At 39.4% G+C, this 19820-nt stretch overlaps 1 protein-coding gene across 1 annotated transcript; it reads left to right on the forward strand.

The window, feature by feature from the left end:
* The first annotated feature begins 17759 nt into the window (after nucleotides 1-17759).
* On the forward strand, nucleotides 17760-18656 carry TAS2R1 (taste 2 receptor member 1). Its single transcript, XM_090279310.1, has one exon. The coding sequence runs from the start codon at nucleotides 17760-17762 to the stop codon at nucleotides 18654-18656; it is 897 nt and encodes a 298-aa protein (XP_090135436.1).
* The last annotated feature ends 1164 nt before the right edge of the window (nucleotides 18657-19820 follow it).

Consider the following 19820-nt stretch of genomic DNA (forward strand, 5'->3'; position numbering starts at 1 on the left):
ATGTCAGCATCACTCAGTTTTAGTCATTATTACTTCATAATATATTTGAATATCTGGTAGTGGAAATCATTCATCTTTATCACTTTTTCTTGTCGTTTCAAAAGATTTCTGGCTATTCTTATATATGTAATCTTGCTTGAAGTTCAGGATTATTTTTCTAAAAATTTGATTTTTATAAGTCAAGGTATGATAAAGGATAGAGAATAAAATTAGATTGTGTCAGCCTTCTGTAAAATTTTGCCCAAGAGAATAACAATCCAAAATCTTATTTTTAAAAAATTAGCTATTATACTTACACAGCAAATGCAAGAGGGTGGTTTTTTAAAAAAAATTCTATGTATGCCTAACTGAAGTTCAGGAGTCCTTGATTCTTATTTTTTAAAAATATTTTGTTTGTTTATTTTTAGAGAGAGGGGAAGGGAGGGAGAAGTGAAAAGAAACACTGATGTGGGAGAGAAACATCGATTGGTTGTCTCTCATAAGCTCCCCAACTGGGGACCAAACCTGCAACCCAGGCAGGTGCCCTGGCTGGGAATCGAACATGTGACCCTTCACCTTGCCGGATGACACCTAACCAACTGAGCCACTTTGGTCTGGGCCAAGAGTTCTTTTAACTAGAACTTTAGGCATCATGGAAATTCCTATGTAGAGTAGTTTTAAAAGTTCTCAGCTTCCTGGGATCTGTTTTTGGAGGGAGATTTACATTTCTCATTAATCTGTTTGAGATATAATTACAATGCTCACAAAGCTCACAAAGCTTGCCACCAAAACGACCAGGCTGAGCTGTCAAACTCAGACCTAGGCTCAGCATCACAAAAGCACTCATGGATGAAGGAAGTTTATTACCAGGAGATTGCTTACTAATCACAAAGGCAACTACAACCTTACCTTTATGCTCAGAAATCACCATGTGACCAAAAAAGCTGGCTTTTAGAATACAAGGTAATTGTGGCTCACATCATGGGGAAAAAAAGCAAAACATAACAGTGGACTTTGAATATTTGAGAATTGTTCTTAGTTTGGATTAATTTTCAGAGATACTGGCTAAAATTTAACATGGTAATTTATGCACTATCATGTGCTTTCTTGACTTATTCTGAAGGTTAGGATCTTAAGATACTCAAACAGAAAATAGTGAGGGCTGGTGAGGCCATGGAGAAATTAGGACCTTTGTGCCATGTTAGTGGGGATGTCAAATGGTGCAGCTTCAGTGGAAAAGAGTATGACTGTTCCTCAAAAACTAAAAAAAGAAATACCATATGATCCACAAATTTCATTTCTGGATATATACCCAAAAGAATTGAAATCAGGGACAGAACAGATATCTGCACACCCATCTTTATAGCAACATTATTCACAATAGCCAAAAGGTGAAAGCAACCCATGTGTCCGCTAATAGATGAATAGATAGACAAAATGTGCTCCATACATACAATGAAGTATCATTCGGCCTCAAAAAGGAAGAAGATTATGATACATGCCACAACCTGGCTGAACCTGGAAGACCCTGTGCTATACGAAATAGGCCAGTCACAAAAGGACAAATAGTATATGATTCCACTTCATACATAATTTTTAAAGTAGTCAAATCCATAGAGACAGAAAACAGAATGGTGGTTGCCCTGGGCTTAGGGGAGCAGAGATGGGAGTTACTGTTTCATGAGAACAGAATTTCAGTTTTGCAAGACAAGATGAAAGAAGTTCTGGAGAGGGGTGGTGATGATGGTTGCACAGCAGTGTGAATGCACTTAATGCCTCTAAACGGCACACTTAAAAATGGTTACAATGGTAACTTTCATGTTATGTGTATTTTAGCACAATTAAAATACATTTTTTAAAAGGTAAATAAAAAATTCTTAGGAAATTCAAATTCTGAAAAACCATTAAGGACCATTATATTAGTCAAAGTACATTAATGCAAAACAAATCTCAAAATTTGGATGGCTCAATGCAATAAAAGTTTATTTCTCTCTCATTTCAGTCCGCTGGGGCTTTGGTAAGAGCAGGGGAGGGTGGTATTTGCTCCATACAGTTGTTCAGGTTACCACATCCTTCTATCTTGTGGCCCCTCTAATTCCTTGGAGTGCTCTCTGTTCAGTCAGGGGAAGAGGAAAAAGGTGAGGATGGTGCTTGAAGACTTTTTATGGGCCAGACCTTAGAGTAGAACACATTAGTCCTGGTCCTATTCTATTGGCCATACTCTTTCACTGAAAGACACCTAATGCAAGGGGCACTGGGATATGTAGTCCAGCTGTGTGTACAGGTAGAAGAGGGGGCCTGAGATATTTGTGCAAACTGCAGGTCTCTGCAATAGTTGAGTCCCACTAGGAGGGCATATTTGATAAATACCTTGCTGGGAATAAGATCAGCAGTATTTCTAGCTGTCAGAACACTGTGGGAAAGACATTTCTTACAGGAAACTGAGAGAGATGTCTAAATCATGGGTTCCATCTCTGTACCATGATAATATATAGTCCTATGAATAAACAAATAATTACTTCAATTAACTCACATTTTGATCTGAAGATAGATTGCTTTAGCAACAGACCTCTAAATTCCCTCCTGATGGTCAGATGAGGAGTGAATCTTATGGTGATAGTCATTACGAAGGTCTTATCAAGTTTGTAGACGTGAGAGTATAGAAGTTGATTAGTACCACTGGTACAGATGGGAGTATGGAAACCCAGCAGCTAGGGGTTCATTGCCAGTTTCTAGATGACTTTCTCATCCTAGATGCTCTGGCACTGAAGTGGAGTGGGAGTGGATGGAGGGGCCTGGGAGGGCTGCTGCACCCCAGCCGTAGCTTCAGTGAGTCCTGAGTTGGCTTCTGGCCTCTGGAGTGTTCTTTGTTCTCAAACCCTCACCAGAAACCTGGAGCTGCACTCACTCAGATGGAATAAGCTGTAAGCTCACCTATATTGATATTATACATATATTCATAAAACTTTGGGTGTGTGTTATAATCTTTTAAAAATGAAGCCTTTAAAATATGTAACAGATTTCTCCATTAAATATGCCTACATTAACATGAAAAATCTTCACGAATGTGAATCACTTCCCAATTTTATCTTGTTTGTCAGATCTGAATTTAGCATATTGAGTGATTTTAAGTAACCCTCATCCTATTGAATTATTTCACATTTTTTTCTGCTGGAAATTCTTTCATCTCCACCTAATTCTCGTTTGACTATCCTTCTCCAACTCTAGTTTTTATCTCCCTCTATACCAGTACCTACTTGAATAATTGCTGACCCCATTATTTAAAACAGAACTCTCTGTACAGGTTTATGTTAATTAAATTTCATAGCTACATTGAGGACCAGTTCAGTAATATATATACAAAGCTGGGAATGCTGTCCCTCCCTCAGGCTGTGAAGTTGATCATTTTGAGAGCATCTGTCTGTTAGGGTCTGATGATAGAGTGTGGTCAATTTTTCCATTAGGGAATTAGCACAGCACAGGCTTGATACTTTTTGTACTCTGAGTCTGTCAGAGCACATAAAAGATGTCTTGATATTTCTAATTGCTCAGAACAATAGGCACTATAGGAATTATTTCCCTGTCAATCTGCAGGCTTCACTTTCTAGTTGACCTTTTCACACAGTGTCATTGGTGAAAAGATGTATTTTTATTTAAAATGTTTAATTATGCATTTACTCAATAAAGATTTTTGAGTACCTACTATGCATCAAGCACCAGTTGGTTACTGGGGATACATGAATGAACAAAAATTGTCTCCACTGCAATAGAATTTTAGGTTCTAGGAAGAGGAATAGATAATAAAAATTAATATGTCTGATAGTGATAAATGTTAGCAAAAAAAAATGAATGAAAGGGGAAGGGAAGGGGTGAAAAGTGATGGTGATATGGCCTTTTTGATGAGGTGACATTTACTCTGTATTAGGGGAGGGCATGACTCTTGTGGCTATGGGAGAGTGTGCCAAGCATGAGAAACCTCAGGCCTCACAGATGGTGATCCATGTACACAATAGGGTCCACCCTGATATTTGGTGCACTGAACCCAACAAAACCCAGAGCAAAACCATAGGCATAAAATTGCATTATCACCAATGAAACATCTCTTGAGCTAAGATCTAGGCAATGTTGTAGAAATGTTAGCATAGATCCATCCACCCTTCATGGCCAATAGTGTGTAGAAAATGCACTGCACACGTGCAATTTTTATTTTGTCTTTCCCCTGCCATTTCTTGTTCAGTGTTTTCTGGGGCAAGTATAGATAATGATTTAGTAAAAAACAAAAACAAGACAAAAAACAAACAAACCTGACTTCTTTTAATTTGAAAAAAAGTTTTCTTTGGTGAAGGCAGCCATAAACAAGTCCAGCATATATGTGTGTGTTACATATGTATGTGTGTATATGTATGTAATTGTATGCACACACACACATATATATGAATGATTATAATTTTTAAACTATGTTAGAGCAGATTTTTTTCTTACTTAGAAAATACAAATTTTTCTATAGCTGTACTCGTTATTTGTATGTCTTGGGTAAGAATTAGGTGTCTCTAAAACTCCTTGGCAATCACTCTTTTATTTCTCTTCAGCTAACTAACTTTATTTTTCATATAAAAATTTCAAGGACCAATTGCAAACTGTATAACTACCTCCATTTGGGCTGTAAACTACTTATAATTAAGTTTGCTTTTTAATTGCATATTAACAAGTAGGCCATCATACCTGGTTTAAAACACACAAGCACCATATTAACATTTGTTAAGTATTCTCAGTATTAGATAAGCAATAAATGGCTATTATCTTTAAAATACAGCCTTTTCCCCCAAATGAGTATGTTGGCTGTGCTGTTGGTTCTGAATCTAACTTTAATAAAATTTTCTTTTGCTTGAAGCCATTGACAACAGTGGATGCAGTTTGCATACTTTGACCTCTTACATGACAAATGCAAAACAAATGTGAATGTGGCTCTACTTTCCATACGCTTTGCATACTGCAGAGCGCCTTGCTGGGACTTGCATGTGCATGTTTGTGTTTCATTAAAAATACATTTGAGACAGAGGTTGCCCTAGGATAACTGACTTTTGATTGAAATATAGGAAATTGGGAAAATAGACATGGATAAAGTTGCATTCCAGAGAGGTGATAGAGAAGACACCACCCAGGAGTATTTGGGAAAAATAAGACACATTGCTAGAGCCTCCCTGAGACACCACACCAAGGTCATAAAATTGATGTCAGCAAACTTCTGCACAAATATTTTGCTAATACTTCCACATCTTGATAACTATTATACTTCTCTGCAACACATTATCTGAAAAATAAAACAGTGGCAGATAACTTATTTCAAATGCAATTGTTCTTCAAGCAACTATATTAACATGCTTGATTCTTCTCCTGCTTCCACACATTGCTTGTAATGCACATGAGTAAAGGCATAGCAGAGTAGGTGACTGATAACATTTGTTCAACACACAGATAAACAAGTACAATGCCAAAGATTCAGGTGTGCCCAGATACTTGGTACATCTTGCTCAGTGAGGTAGTGGACTTTTAAGATTGCTTTTAATGGTAAAATATTCCTACACAGCTTCGGTCAAGTCCATTTTGGCTGAGGACTCAGAATTAAGCAAGTGTTTCTGCCTGTCTTTCAACAACAGGGAATTGTGGACCTCACATCAAACTCACTATCAGAACCACCAGATAAAGGAGTTTTACATTGGAGTCAGGAGTGAGCAGATGGAGCAGGGGCTTTCCAGATGAGAGAGGCCAGAGAGGAGAGCTAACAAGGATGCCTGGCGTGGGTGCTGTTCCCTCCCTCTCTGTGAGCATATGGCCTCGCGGGGGCTATATTTAGCTTGAGATCCAAATGTTTCTTGGATGTCACCGGGCATAGGTTGTTAGTATAGACTCTTTCTGAATGATGACGCAAGTCTCTAGCAAAAAAGAAATTGAGGTTTTCATTTTGGCAGTGCTCTGCCCTGCAAAGAATGGTCATTCATTGCTGCTGTGCCCGCAGCATTAGCGAGTGTGGGGCCAATGGAAACCTAGCTAAGATGCGTGGCCTCTGCTTCTGTTTGGGGTAACCATGTCTTGTCTCCTAAGACTGAGTGCATTGGGAACTTCATCTAACCTTACAGAGAACATGGCTGTGACTTCTCCCTGTCGAACTTCAGCCCTCCTGAAATGATGCAGGAACAATGTCCCTCAACTGTATTGTGAATCTGAGAGATTATTTGAAAAAAATAGAAGTTATGAAAGTAGGTTTCATAAATCAGTTGTAATAGTGGCTGGAAACTAAAACGAGGCCTGAATGTCTGTTCTCAGCAATCTGGGTCAGCATGAGAGATCTGAGCTGCATTATCAGTCTACATAATTAAAATCATGTTTTGCTTTTGCACGTTGGACTGTTCTCACCTCATCCGTCACCGCATACCCCTGTGTTTCCACAGTCATATTTACTTTCTCTGTTTCATAGATAAAAGCATGATGTACTTGGAATATATCTGACAATAATGCTTTTGGAATATATTTAATCTCATCCTGTTTTTATAGCCTAAATTGCTTATTTCATGATTGTGTGAATTCTTAGGAGGAAGTACGTTTTGTAAACTACTGTGTTAAGTCATAAGTAGGGAAAAAAGTGTTGACTAAACCTAGGAAAAATCCTATTCCTGATTGCTTAATTGTTAACATTATCCAAATCTCCTCTGCTATAGAATCTCTGATTATCTAAATCATGTTTTGTGCAGGCATAAAGAATAGATGTTTTTAATTGATATTATCTATTTAACTATAATAAGACAACATGCAGACTGGTGGATAATTGAGGAATACTATTTCAGAAAATGAAATCTCTGTATTAATGTTTAATATATATGTAGGGAGTCTTAAGTGTACAATGATTATGAATATGGAAAATAAGAATTATATGTTTCCTCTCTGTTTTCCTTTCTAATGTATTACTGTTGCAATTTAAAATTCGTTGGAACAATTTCACTCTCTACAAATGGCTGGAGGGCTTGGGTATCCTTTCTGGATGTTCTTTCCTTTTCTCACATTTTGAGAAGGGATTGCAGATTCCCATGTCTATACTTGGCAGTGAACAGCGGTGGGATACAAATATGTATATGTGGGGTTCGCACCACTCTCTCCACAAGCATGGTCATTACACATGCCTTGGGAGGACCACAGCCATCACTGTGCCATCCACCAGCTCCCATGGAGGCTGCACTAGGTGAAATAAATTCACAGAAGTCCCTCTTCTACAATATGCAACATGTCAATATTCCCTGGAACAAGGTAAAGGGGCATTATGCACCTTTTCTGAATTTCTGTTATCGCTTTCTTCCAGCAATAAAGAGTTGGCACAATTAACCACTATTGTCTTTTGCAGACCTCATGTGATATAGTTCTGTATTAAGTTTACTCTAATGAATTTAAAAAGTCATGTTTATGGGTTTTTTTACTCCGCACAGATCTTATCTTTCATTCCACTCATTTATCCACCAAATGTCCACAGAAGGTGGATGCTAGATGATGGTGGGTAGATGGAATAACAACATTACAAAGTTTATGCAATATTAAAGTTTGACTAGCCACATCTTTCTAAAGATGAGAAGCTTTATTCATTCTTCTCCTTCATCTTATTGAGCAGACGTTTATAGAGCATCCTGATGTATATCCACACATATATGTCTATTCCTGGATGCAGAGAATGCGGCCAATATTCCCAAAGTACATGAAGTGAGAAATCATGACGACTGGCCCCAGCTGCTAGGAAAGCAAAGCAAGAAAAATAATCTGGGTCTTCTAGGGGTTGACAAAAGCAAGTCTGGGGAAGGCAGTCTCAAGGGGGAGAGGAAGAAACAAGGTTCCAGACAGCTCTATGAATGAAAACCTGAAATGCTCAATCTGCATCTTAATTTCTAAGTAATAATTCTACCTTTGAGGGGCCAACAAAGGTTTGTCTCCTAGGATAAAAGAGAATCATTTGAGATTAGATCAGGGCATAAGTGGCACAATAGGTTTCAAGATTACATATTGCAGCCAACTTATATGTAGATGCATATTTAAATGTATTGGATTGTGCATCCTCTGAATGAAGTATAGCCAGTTGGAGCACAATGCCAAGGATAGTATGTATAGTTTGGAATGAATACAACTACTGATGCCCATATGATAACCTGATGCTTTGGGAACTCTTCTTATATAGCGCAATAAAAATTTGAGCTGTCAGAGTGAATATGTCATGGGAACACAACATTTTAATTTATAAGGGAGACACCAGAAAATAAATTTGTATATTTTTATTTTTAATCCTCACCCATGGATATGTTTATTAATTTAGAGAGAGAGGGAGACAGAAAGAAACATTGATATGAGAGCGAAACATAGATCAGTTGCCTCCCATACATGCCCCGACCAGGGATCAGATCGAACCTGCAAACTTTTGGTGCACAGGAAGACTCTCCAATCAACTGAGCCACCTGGCCAGGGGAGATTTGTATTTTTTTCAAAAAATTTCTTCTACAGATATGTTTGGCAAACTGAGTTTATGCACTGGATCACTCAATCCCAGGTATATTGCTAAATGACTAACATCAAGCAAATCACTTCTGTGGCTCCAGTTCCTAAATGTGAGAATGGAAAGCACATCTCTGCCTTTCTGTGTAGCCTGCAGCTATTATATTGAGTTGGCCAAAAAGTCCTTATGGTTTTTTCCCATAAAATAAAAGACATTTTTAATTTTTACCAATATCTTTATTGATTTGTATATTCTGAGTATGTCAGCTCTCCCCTGCATGGTACAACATTGACCTCAATTAATGTCTCAATTTGATCACTGCCAACTTCAACTGGTCTACTTGACCATGGAGCATCATTCAGTGAGAAATCTCCAGCACAAAACTTTGCAAACCACTTTTGGCATGTCCAATTAGTCATAGCACCTTCTCCATACCCCATACAAATCTTTTTTCACATTTTAGTTGCATTTTTACCTTTCTGGAAGTAATAAAGCATAATATGCTGAAGATGTTGCTTATTTTCTTTCATCTTTAGTATTAAAATGGCTACACAAAAACTCATCAATTTTGATTTTTTTTAAAGGCACACTGATAGGACAGCTGTCACAATACAATCTAACAAAATTATTTCAAATGAAGTTAAAGACAACTAAGCACTATTAGAGCCATCTTAGGGAAAAAACGAAAGAAATGTTTTGGCCAGCCCAATGTGACAAAAACCCACCTCAAGATGCCTTCAGCAAAAATTAGGAATTTATGGGTTCCTTCAAATATCAAGGACAACAGTACGTGAGAGCTGGCTCTGGGGCTGAGGTGTTCTGAGCACTGGTCTGCATCCTCTTCTCTGGGCACTGCTGTCCTCTGCATAAAATCCATTCCTAGGCAGGTCCATGTTCCCCCTCATGGTGACAAGATGTCTGCCAGCAGCTCCAGACAAACATCTTATCTTTGACAAAGAGGGAATTTTGCCCAGTCTGTCCAAACAAAAGTTCTCAGATTATTTCTTTTTTTTTAAAGTATATTTTATTAATTATGTCGTTACAGTAGTCCCAATTTTTTTCCTTTTGCTTTCCTCTACCCAGTACCTCCCTTCCCTCCAGCAATCCCACCCCCCTTAGTTCATGTCCATGGGTTGTGCATATAAGTTCTTTAGCTTCACCCTTTCCTATGTTATCCTTAACTTCCCCTTGTCTATTTTGTACCCACCAATTATGCTTCTTAATCCCTGCACCATTTTTCCATTTCTCCTCCTCCCCCCTCCCAGCTGATAACCCTCCAAATGATCCCCGTACCTATGATTCTGTTCCTATTCTGGTTTGCTTCTTTATGTTGGATTTTATTTTTATTTTTTATATTCAGTTGTTGATAGTTGTGAGTTTGTTGCCATTTTAATGTTCATAGTTTTGATCCTCTTTTTCTTAAGTAAGTCCCTTTGACATTACATATAATAATGGCTTGGTGATGACGAATTCCTTTAGCTTTACCTTCTCTGGGAAGCACTTCATCTGCCCTTCCATTCTAAATGATAGCTTTGCTGGTAGAGTAATCTTGGTTGTAAGTCCTTGCTTTTCATTGAATACTTCTTGCCAGTCCCTTCTTTCCCAGGAAGTTTCTTTTGAGAAATCACTTGATAGTCTTATAGGCATCCCTTTGTAGGTAAGTCTCTTCTTTTCTCTTGCTGTTTTTAAGATTCTCTCTTTATCTTTAACTTTCGGCATTTTAATTATGATGTGTCTTGGTGTGGTCCTCCTTGGGTCTAGCTTATTTGGGACTCTCTGTGGTTCCTGAACTTGTATGTCTATTTTCTTCACCAACTTTGGGAAGTTTTCCTTCATTATTTTTTCACATAAACTTTCAACTTCTTGTTCTTCTTCTTCTCCTCTGGCACTCCCATGATTCGGATGTTGGTATGTTTAAAATTGTCCCAGAGGTTCCTAAGCCTCTCCTCAGTTTTTTCAGTTCTTGTTTCCTTATTCTGTACTGTTTGACTATTTTTTCCTTCCTTATGTTCCAAATCATTGATTTGAACCCCAGTTTCCTTCTCTTCACCATTGGTTTTGTGTGGATTTTTCTTCAGTTAGCATAGCTTTCACTTCTTCCCGTATGCATTTGCCATACTTGAGCATATCTGTGAAGCCTGTGAGCATCTTTGTCCCTGGTGTTTTGAGCTCTTCATCTGTTAGGTTGGCTATCTCCTTGTCGCTTAGTTCTCCCACTGGAACCTTGATTCATTCCCTCTTTTGGGCCATACCTATCTGTCTCTTCTTGACAGGCTCCTATGTTTGTTTGCCTCTGTGTTTTAGGTAAAGCTGTCACACCTGTTACATTGTAAGTGGAGGGGTCTTAGGTATTCATCAGTATGGGTGACCCATTTCACCACGTTGTGGCACTGTATGTGGGAGAGAGGTCTGAGAGGGAACAATGCTGCTTGCTCAGCACTTGCCCCTTTTCCAGGCACTACTCCCACTTCCATATGGGACTGGCACCTCTCTAGCTGTTGCCCTGACCTTTGTTCCCAGAGTGGGTGGGTCTGCCGATGTTCTAGGACCATGGGGGCCCTTCAAACAAGTGGAGTCTGCTGAGAGACCGAGAGTTTCTTCCTCCACTACAACCTCCACAGGTGTGCACAGTCAGAAGCAATGAGGTTTTATTTTCCCTGGTGTTGGGACCGCGAGCCACATGGTCTGGTCTGGTGCTGGGAGCGTTCCCCAGGTGTCCCTCCCAACTTTTTAAAATGTGTGACTGCGATTTCTGCCAGCCTGCCACTGCTGCAGCTGCCGCTGCTGCCACCCCAGCTCGTCCTATCTGCCCCAGCTCCTCCCCTCCTACCTGTCTGGATGAGCATTCCTTCTTTATATTTTTGTTTGTTGGACTTCCATGTACCTCAATTTTCTGAAATTCCTGGTTGTCTCTAGTTTTAAGGTAATTGTATTCTTTCTTAGTTGTGGAGGGAAACGCAGTGTGTCTGTCTAGACCTCCATCTTGGCTGGAAGTCCCTCAGATTAGTTCTGACTGACATACTTGGGCCTCATGCTCATCCCTAAATGAATCTCCTCTGGCCAAGTGTATTATGGGTTTCAAGACCACATTTTGCAACAGACGTATATGCAGATTTATATTGAAATGTACTGTTATGTATCATTCAAATGTATCACTTGAAATGAAATATGAACTGTCACACCTGGGTTCTGTGCCTATTCCTGGTTTTGAGATGGAGATTGTCCCAAATAAGACACATAAACAAGGTGGAGAAAAGATCTTTCATCCAAAGAAAGTCAGAGTAGGGGATGAAAGCTCATCTGGCAAAAAATAGCAGTTGTCCAACCTTCATGCCTAAAGCATTGGAAGGAATCTTCACTATCATCATTAATCTTAACATGGAAGGCTGTGATCCTGAATGAACCACATAGGACTTAAAGTCAGATTGTGCATTGCATCTTGGAAATGCTACTTATTATTTGTGTGATCGAGGGCAATTTCCAACCTTTGTCACCTCAACTTAATAATCTCTTAAATGGGGTTAATATTGATTTTATAGAATTGTCAAGAGGGCAAATTGAGACTATGGCTGACAACTATGTAGCATTTTAAGCACTAAATCAATGGTAAGTATTCTGCCCCTTCCAAAAAACCTATGGTCTCAGATTCTTTCATTGTGAATTCTTTTCACTCTCCAAGAAACACATCATTTCCATGCCATTTGAATTGTTCTGGTGCATAGAAAATAAGAAAAGCTTAACAATTGTTTGATAAATCCAGCATAACATGGGTAATCAAATTTATCAAATATAACACTGAAAAAACTACAAACCAATTTTCCTTATGAATAAAGGAGCAAAATTTTAAAATGAAACCTCAACCAGAATCAGCCGTATATAAAGAGAATAGGCCACCACGACTGGTAGGGCTGACTTCAGGGATGCAAGTTTAACTCACGTACTCTGCTCTCTTCAGGCTTCCTGTCACCAGATATGGCACCAGATGGGACAGATCTAGTGACATGGATGCACAAAATATTCTGTTTCTTATTTATAGGGCTTATACACTCCAGTGGGCAATGTATTCCCTACATAATCTTATCCAGTCTTATGGTTTTATGTAACATCTCTATGTGAGTAAATTTCAAATGCATATTTCCAACTCTTGTGACTCCCCAGGCTCCAAATTTATCATCCACTGCTTAACAACATCTCCACCTGGAGTGGGCATCTCAGACTGAACATTTCCACAGCAGGGCTCTGGATTTGAATCTTCCTCCAGTATTCCCCTTCTCCAAAAATGTAACTGGCTCAAAGTGTATAATTATAATGACCCAAGAGTAATTCTTGGTTATCTCTTCCCCTCACTCCCCCTATCAAAGTCATCTGAAATTTTTGTGGGTTCTATCTTCAAAATATATTCCAACTCCAGGCACTTCTTTCTATGCTCTACCACCAACTTAATTTAAGCTGACAACATCCCCTGCCTAGTCTACTGCACATCCTTCAGATTGGTCCTTCTGCTTCCACTCTTGCCCTTTCTTGACCCCCAAGTCTATTCTTCAGAGTAAATCTCCCAGTTCAATCTGGCCACACCACACCTGTCTCTCTATGCTCCTCTCCTCGGGTTATTTCCTTTGCTCATGCTGCCCCTGGCATTGCAATATTTTCCCCTTTGATTTTCTGGAACACTTCAAGCTTTCAAGCTCTTTTTCCAATTTCTGTTTTTATTCAAGGGGGCATTTCTATCTCCTGCCCTCACCAGTTGGAATGTTCATGCCCTAGACTTCCAGAGATGATTCCTTTTCATCCATTTCTCTTTTCAATAATCACCTCTTCTTCAAGGACTCTGTCTCCTCCACCATGCTCTCTAAAGTAGCACCTTGCTCTACATTACCTGGAGGTATTTGTTTCTTTACTTGTTTAACTCTCATCTTCCCCACTGAAATGTAATTTCCAAGGTGTTGGACTCTGCCTTGTTCATTACTATATGCTTCATGCTTAGAATAGTGCCTAGTCAATAGTCTATAATACACACACTACATATGTGTTAAAGTATGGAGGGAAAGAGGAAGGGAGAAGAAAAAGGGAGAAGGGAAGGAAGAAATGAAAGGAGAGAAGGAAGAATCTGGGAGGAAGGGAGGGGGAGAGAGGGGAGCAAGGAACAATTTGAAATCCCACTGCTCAGTTTAGAGCTGAAGACAGAACTGTGGGGTCTAGAGGTTATCCATGTGAGCCAAGTGCATCATCCCTGGTTCCCCCTTCTCACTGTAACTAACATGGGATTCTTGTTTGCAAAGCACTTCGAGCTCTTTACGGGAAAGACTTAAATTCATACACCGTTATTCTATTTGCTGCCCTGTGAATACATTTCAGAATTTTGTGAGGAGTAAAGAAAAGCACAGAAATATACGACAAAGATAAAAAGAGGAAGAGGAGGAAGAAGTATAGGAGAGTGACTGGAATATTAAGGGCAAAAATTTCAGTCCAAAAGATCAATTGTGTGTTCAGGTGGAGAGAAGCAAATGAATGGATATGAAGAATGATTAGTCTGAAAGAGTCTGGAGCTTTTGAAGCAGATGTGAATCTTAGATGGAATAAATTCCACATAGGCTTTAGCAAGGGCTGGGCCATGCTCCAGGGAAGATGCAGCAAGAATGTCTATCTCGGTTATCCCGGGGTCTATTTCTTTCTCATTTGAACGATCTTATTAAATATACAATAATGTTAATACATGGGCATGTTCTTTAAAGCAGGAATCATTCCCTTGATAATGAAATGGGATGACTCACTTGGGAAAGGTATTAAAACTATTGCTCACTTTCATGATAACTCTAATCCCAAAGTAAATGTCCGTGTGCTACTGGAAAGCAGATGATGATTATAGGATTCTACCTGTGAAAAGCTTGCCAATGTCAGTCTAACTGCCTGTGAAAAAATTGCACTTTCTTTGGAGGGGCCGAATGATCTGAATATAAATAAGCAACTCTTTCTGCCTGTCAGTTACCTTGAGAATATTTAGTATTGTCTCTTTTAATGACTGCTCATTACAGATCAGTGTGAGTGAGTGGATTTAATCGGGGTGCTATGAGGTAATCATCATGTGAATTTCTCCACATTGAGACTTGTTCCATCTGTTCCAAGCCATTTGTCTATGTAAAACTGTCACCATTCTGAGCTGATGACTGACAGGTGAGGCCAAACATATAGGTTTTTCATCTCAGAGCCAGAAATTCTCTGATGTGTCCTTCTCACTAAAACCAACTGTTTCAGAGATGCAAAGGACTTCTACATTTAGGAGCATTTTTCTCTGGTTTGTTGCATTGCTCATTAAAATATTTAGCTCACTCTCACTCAGCACAGCATGACAGGGGTTCAGGGTTATTTTGATTGATGTGGTAGAATTTAAGGGGAAGGCTGTATAACATGACCCCAGATTCTTCACATCAGCACTGAAATGCAGCCGCCCCTGGGGTCTCAATGGGACATTAGCAGTCACACAAGTGCTCCGCTGCTTTGGACAGACATCTCTTATCTGACCCCCTTCAGTGTAAGAAATACAAGTCTCTGGCGAGTTGCTGGCACTTGTCCAGGAATGGTGGGCCTTCAGCAGCCTTTGTTTGTGCTCACTAAAGGGGCTGGTGATGGAAATTATTTCATGAAAAAAAAAATGTAGCTTCAGCCTCATGAATTTTTATTTTTTACTTTGTGGGATTTCCGCATCAGAAGAGCTGTTCTTCATGAAATAAAGTTCTCTATGAAGAGTTGTCTCTACTCCCCAAGCTAGTTATAACAAAAGTTATAATAGAATATTTGAGAACCAAATATCCCCTCATGATGCTTGAATCCAAAAGACAAAAATCACATTAACAAATAGAATTGGACATAGTTATTTCATTTAAGTCCTTGGTGTATTATGCATTAGCTCTGCTAGTTAGCTGTCAGTACAGAAAGACTATATTACTATTCTAGAATCAAAATAGAATTTTTTTTCTACTTTTCTGCCTTAGTTTTACCGTTAATTTTCTTTTCTTTTCTTTTTTTTTTTTTTTTTTTTTGGTGCAATATTGAAGTGCCCAGACTATGCTGAAGGACTCAGAACGTAAACTTCTTGGCAACCTTGGAGCAACAGGAAAGAGCTACATGCTGGTCTTACGATGTGATGTCTCTAGGCACAGAGAGTTAGAAAGCAAATGCTGTCTTTCAAAGTGACTTTGTAATATTTCTCTTTTCCCTTGTTATGAAAACCTTTATATAATTGAGTGTGGTTTGACCTAACAAATGCACCATAAGCCAAACACCAAAAAATGAATGAATGCTGGGGATGAGGAGAAAGCCCCTGTGCCTTCACAGGGCTGAGCCTTGCAGGGCATGGGCTGGTAACCAGCACTTACCAGCAAAAAGACCAGTGCCTTGCTACAGGTTTGATGGAGAAACCAAGGAAATAGTAGTTACTTCTCTTTTGAGAGTTCTTAGCTTCGTTATTTCATAGATGGATGCCCTTCCATTTTTGCTTTTCCAGCCTGCAGAAGATAAAATCAGAAAATTTTTTAGTATATATATATATATATATATATATATATTTCACTTTCAGGAGAAGAACAAGGTTTATCCTGATTGTCATGCTTGACTCCGGATCTGTTTTGGTGGAAGCCACTCAGGAGCTGCCTCCCTCAGAGCCTCCTTGATGATGTTCCTGTTTGTTCCTTCATCACATTGAAGTTGGGACAAGAACAAAAAAGTGGAGTCCTGCATTGCACAGATGTCACATATTCAGAGAAGAATGACAGAGTAACTCACTGCGAATGTTTTCATCTGGTTTTCCTTCCAGCTTTCTAAACGTAAGATTCAGCTGAAGTGCCATTTATGACACCTCTGGACCAAGTAACACGGTCCAGAAGGACATATGCCTTAGTAGGGGATCTGCTGGGAACATTGTGATCAAGTGTTAAGTTAGAAAATCTTCAATTCCCCTAAGATTTAATAAATTCTTCTCCACCTTGTGCTCAGGTGGTGAGTTGTTCAAATAACTAATTTAGTTTGTTGTCATACTAGACACATGGCTTGCTCTGCCTTTAGTCTCTGAGTGCCTGGAGGACAGAAACTCTGTTCTAGCCACTGCTATCCCCCAGTGTTTAGGACAGTGGTACTCAATGGGGTGTGGTTTTGCCACTCAGGGAACACTTGGCAAAGTCTGGAAACATTTTTGGTTTTCACAGCTGGGGAGGGTAGCGTACTGTGTGCATCTAGTGGGTAGATGCCGGGGATGCTGATGAACACACTACACTGCACAGGACAGCTCCCTCCTTGCACCGACAAAGCATCATCCGACCCAAATACATCAGTGCTGACATTGAGAAACCTGGTTTAGCTTAAGACCTGATGCAGTATACATGTTTAAAAATATGCTAACTTAATTTTTCCAAAAGTGTGTTAGACAGTTATAACAACACATTGAGTCATGTACTCTTTTATTGTTACTTTTCCCCTGGAAACACAAGCTCATGTCATGAAATTCTCCTAGTTTTGAAAAAATAACCAGGGAAAGGTCTCAAGCCCTATATTATTCTGCAGAGAATAGCTGGTGTGAATGGTGCTGACTGATTCTCTTTGCTGTGAATTACCTTCCTTTAGGCCTTTGACCTATTTAAGACACATATTTATGATGCTTTCTGTTTGTCATATATATTTTATTACATTACTCTTTTAAGTTTAAGATGGTCCTGAATAGCTCAACCATTGCATATTAGAGAACTACTACTTAGGAGTCTTACGTTGCTGAGTGTACTGCATCATGATAGTAGAGGTGACAATTTCAAAAAACATATTTTAAGAGAATGTCTCACAAACATTAAGTAGAAACCCACCTGTAGACACAAATATTCATGGTACGGATGAAGGATTGAGAAACTTCCACTGATTATGTATTAGAGGAGCCCTTCTCCCAGCCCTGAAGGTGTCTCAATTCCAACATTTGCTTGTGATGGTGATGATGAAACCTAAGTAGGCCTGGAAAATGCGAAAGCCATCACGAAGAAGCAAATTGTTGCTAGAGTATCTCTTTCTTATTTGACTGCCTTGGAACTAAATTGAGAAAACTGCTATATAAACACATGTATGCTGCCTTCCTACCTCACTGCCTTTCTTGTTTGAGCTGTGTCCCCAAAGGGGTTCTAATCTAGTTGAAGAAAAACAGAAAACTTGAATAATTCAAACTGTCCAAAAATATACAACTACATCTGTCTTTAAAGTAACTGATTTTTTTTTTTTTGTCAAAATGCAAGAATCTCTCATCATCCATCTTATTTTTTCAGCGATACAGTGTCTCATGGGGGTTTTAGCAAATGGCATCATTGTGGTTGTGAATGGCACAGACTTGATCAAGCAGAGAAAGATTCTGCCTTTAGACCTCCTTCTCACCTGCCTGGCGACTTCGAGGGTTTGTACCCAGATAGTCATTATCTACTCTGATCTGGCTGTTCTTTCCTTGGTTGAAGCCACTCCTTTTGCTGGGCATTTTATACTTTTCATGTTTGTACACAAATTGGAGCTTTGGCTTGCCATGTGGCTCAGCGTTTTCTACTGTACCAAGATCTCCACCATCACTCACCCACTCTTCTCTTGGTTGAAGTTGAGGATCTCCAAGTTGGTGCCGTGGCTGATTTTTGGGACCTTGCTATGTGTAGCTCTTACTTCTGTGTTCTATGGAAAATATGCGTGCATTCTTTCCGAAAAAGCCTGGTCGAGCCTTTTATTTCAAAATGCAACAACTCAAACTAAGGAAGTATCTGTGTTACAATTTGCATTTTTTCTTATTGACTATTTCTTGCCCTTACTTATCTTTCTTATCTCCGGTCTTCTCTTGCTATTTTCCCTGGGGAGACACACGCAGCAGATGATAAGCATGGCAGCTGGCATCAGGCACCCTAACGCAAGAGTCCACATCAGCGCACTCCTGTCCCTCCTGTCCTTCCTGGTCCTCTACATCACCCAGTACACGGTCTCTACTTTATCGATTCTTCAAACTTTCAAGATAAGAAACCTCTTCTTTATGTTGTGCCTGTCTGTAATTGGTTTATACCCCTCTGTACACTCTGTTATCTTAATTTTAGGAAATTCTAAATTGAAACAAAATGTAAAGAAGTTCCTCCTCCACAGTAAGTACTGTCAGTGAGAGAGAACTTTGATCCATTCAAAGAACTCACTGCTCGATGAGTTAACAGTGCCTGTCATGCTTTCCTCGGTAAAGCAAGCCCGTCTGTTCATAAATACACAAAAAATAATCTAAAGACTGTCAAACCTGAGACATTAAAAAAATTTTTAATATACTTTTTAAAGATTTTATTTATTTTTAGAGAATGGAGAAGGGAGAGAGAAAGAAAGGAGGGAAAACATCAATGTGTAGTTGCCTTTTGCGCACCCCTAGCTGGGGACCTGGCCTGCAACCCAGGTATGTACTCTGACTGGGAATCGAACCAGCATCCCTTTGGTTTGCAGGCCAGCACTCAATCCACTGAGCCACACAAGCCAGGGCCTGAGGCATTTTTATGGATTTGCTGCTTTTTCAGAGGATTAAATTGATTTTCAGAGCATAACATGTTGGCGGATTATATCAATGTCAATATCCTCATTGATTTTTACTATTGTCCTGCAAGATGTTACCTAATTAGGGAAGACTGGGTAAGTGGTACAGAGATCTCTCTGTATTATTTCTTTAAAATGCAAGTGAATCAACAACCATCTTCAAATGAAAAGTTTAAAGAGAAAGAAAAACACATTTGAACTTGTTATGTCAGAAGGACATGCAAATGCTGGAGGGGCCTGTATGTTCTGATGCTTGGTCTTAGATGATTTAACCCAAACAAAAAGGCTTGCTGTGCCTCTCTGTTTACCCATGCATTATTTCTGTTGTTTGTTAGTTACAGAGAGTGGAACCGTTCTTCCACATCAGATCAGAGAAGAAGCCAGGCACAGGCTGGCCTTCTGTATTCTTGTAAACATGCTCACCTACTCCATGCTGCTGAGGGCCTAGGTGCCATGGTGACATGTGCCATCAACCAATAAAGAGGCAGACAGATGGGGTTGGAAGAGGCACGCAGGGCTGAGGCTTTGTTTTCCTTTTCCCCCACGTTGGGAACACTGAACAGGCAATAGCTTGCAAAGATATTCATTTTGCACTTGTGTGCTCAGCTTTGCGACCCTTTCAACTGAGGGTGGCAATTTGGAACTCCTACCAGATTGCATGTTTTCCCAACGAAGCAGTATCAGTAGGTGAGTAGGTGGAGGTGTCTCTATCTGCTTAAAGTCACAAATACACTTTCTATTTGATGATTTTGGA

The sequence above is a fragment of the Furipterus horrens genome, unplaced genomic scaffold, assembly GCF_987537825.1.
Source record: "Furipterus horrens unplaced genomic scaffold, mFurHor1.1.pri manual_scaffold_5, whole genome shotgun sequence".
Taxonomy (NCBI): Eukaryota; Metazoa; Chordata; class Mammalia; order Chiroptera; family Furipteridae; genus Furipterus; species Furipterus horrens.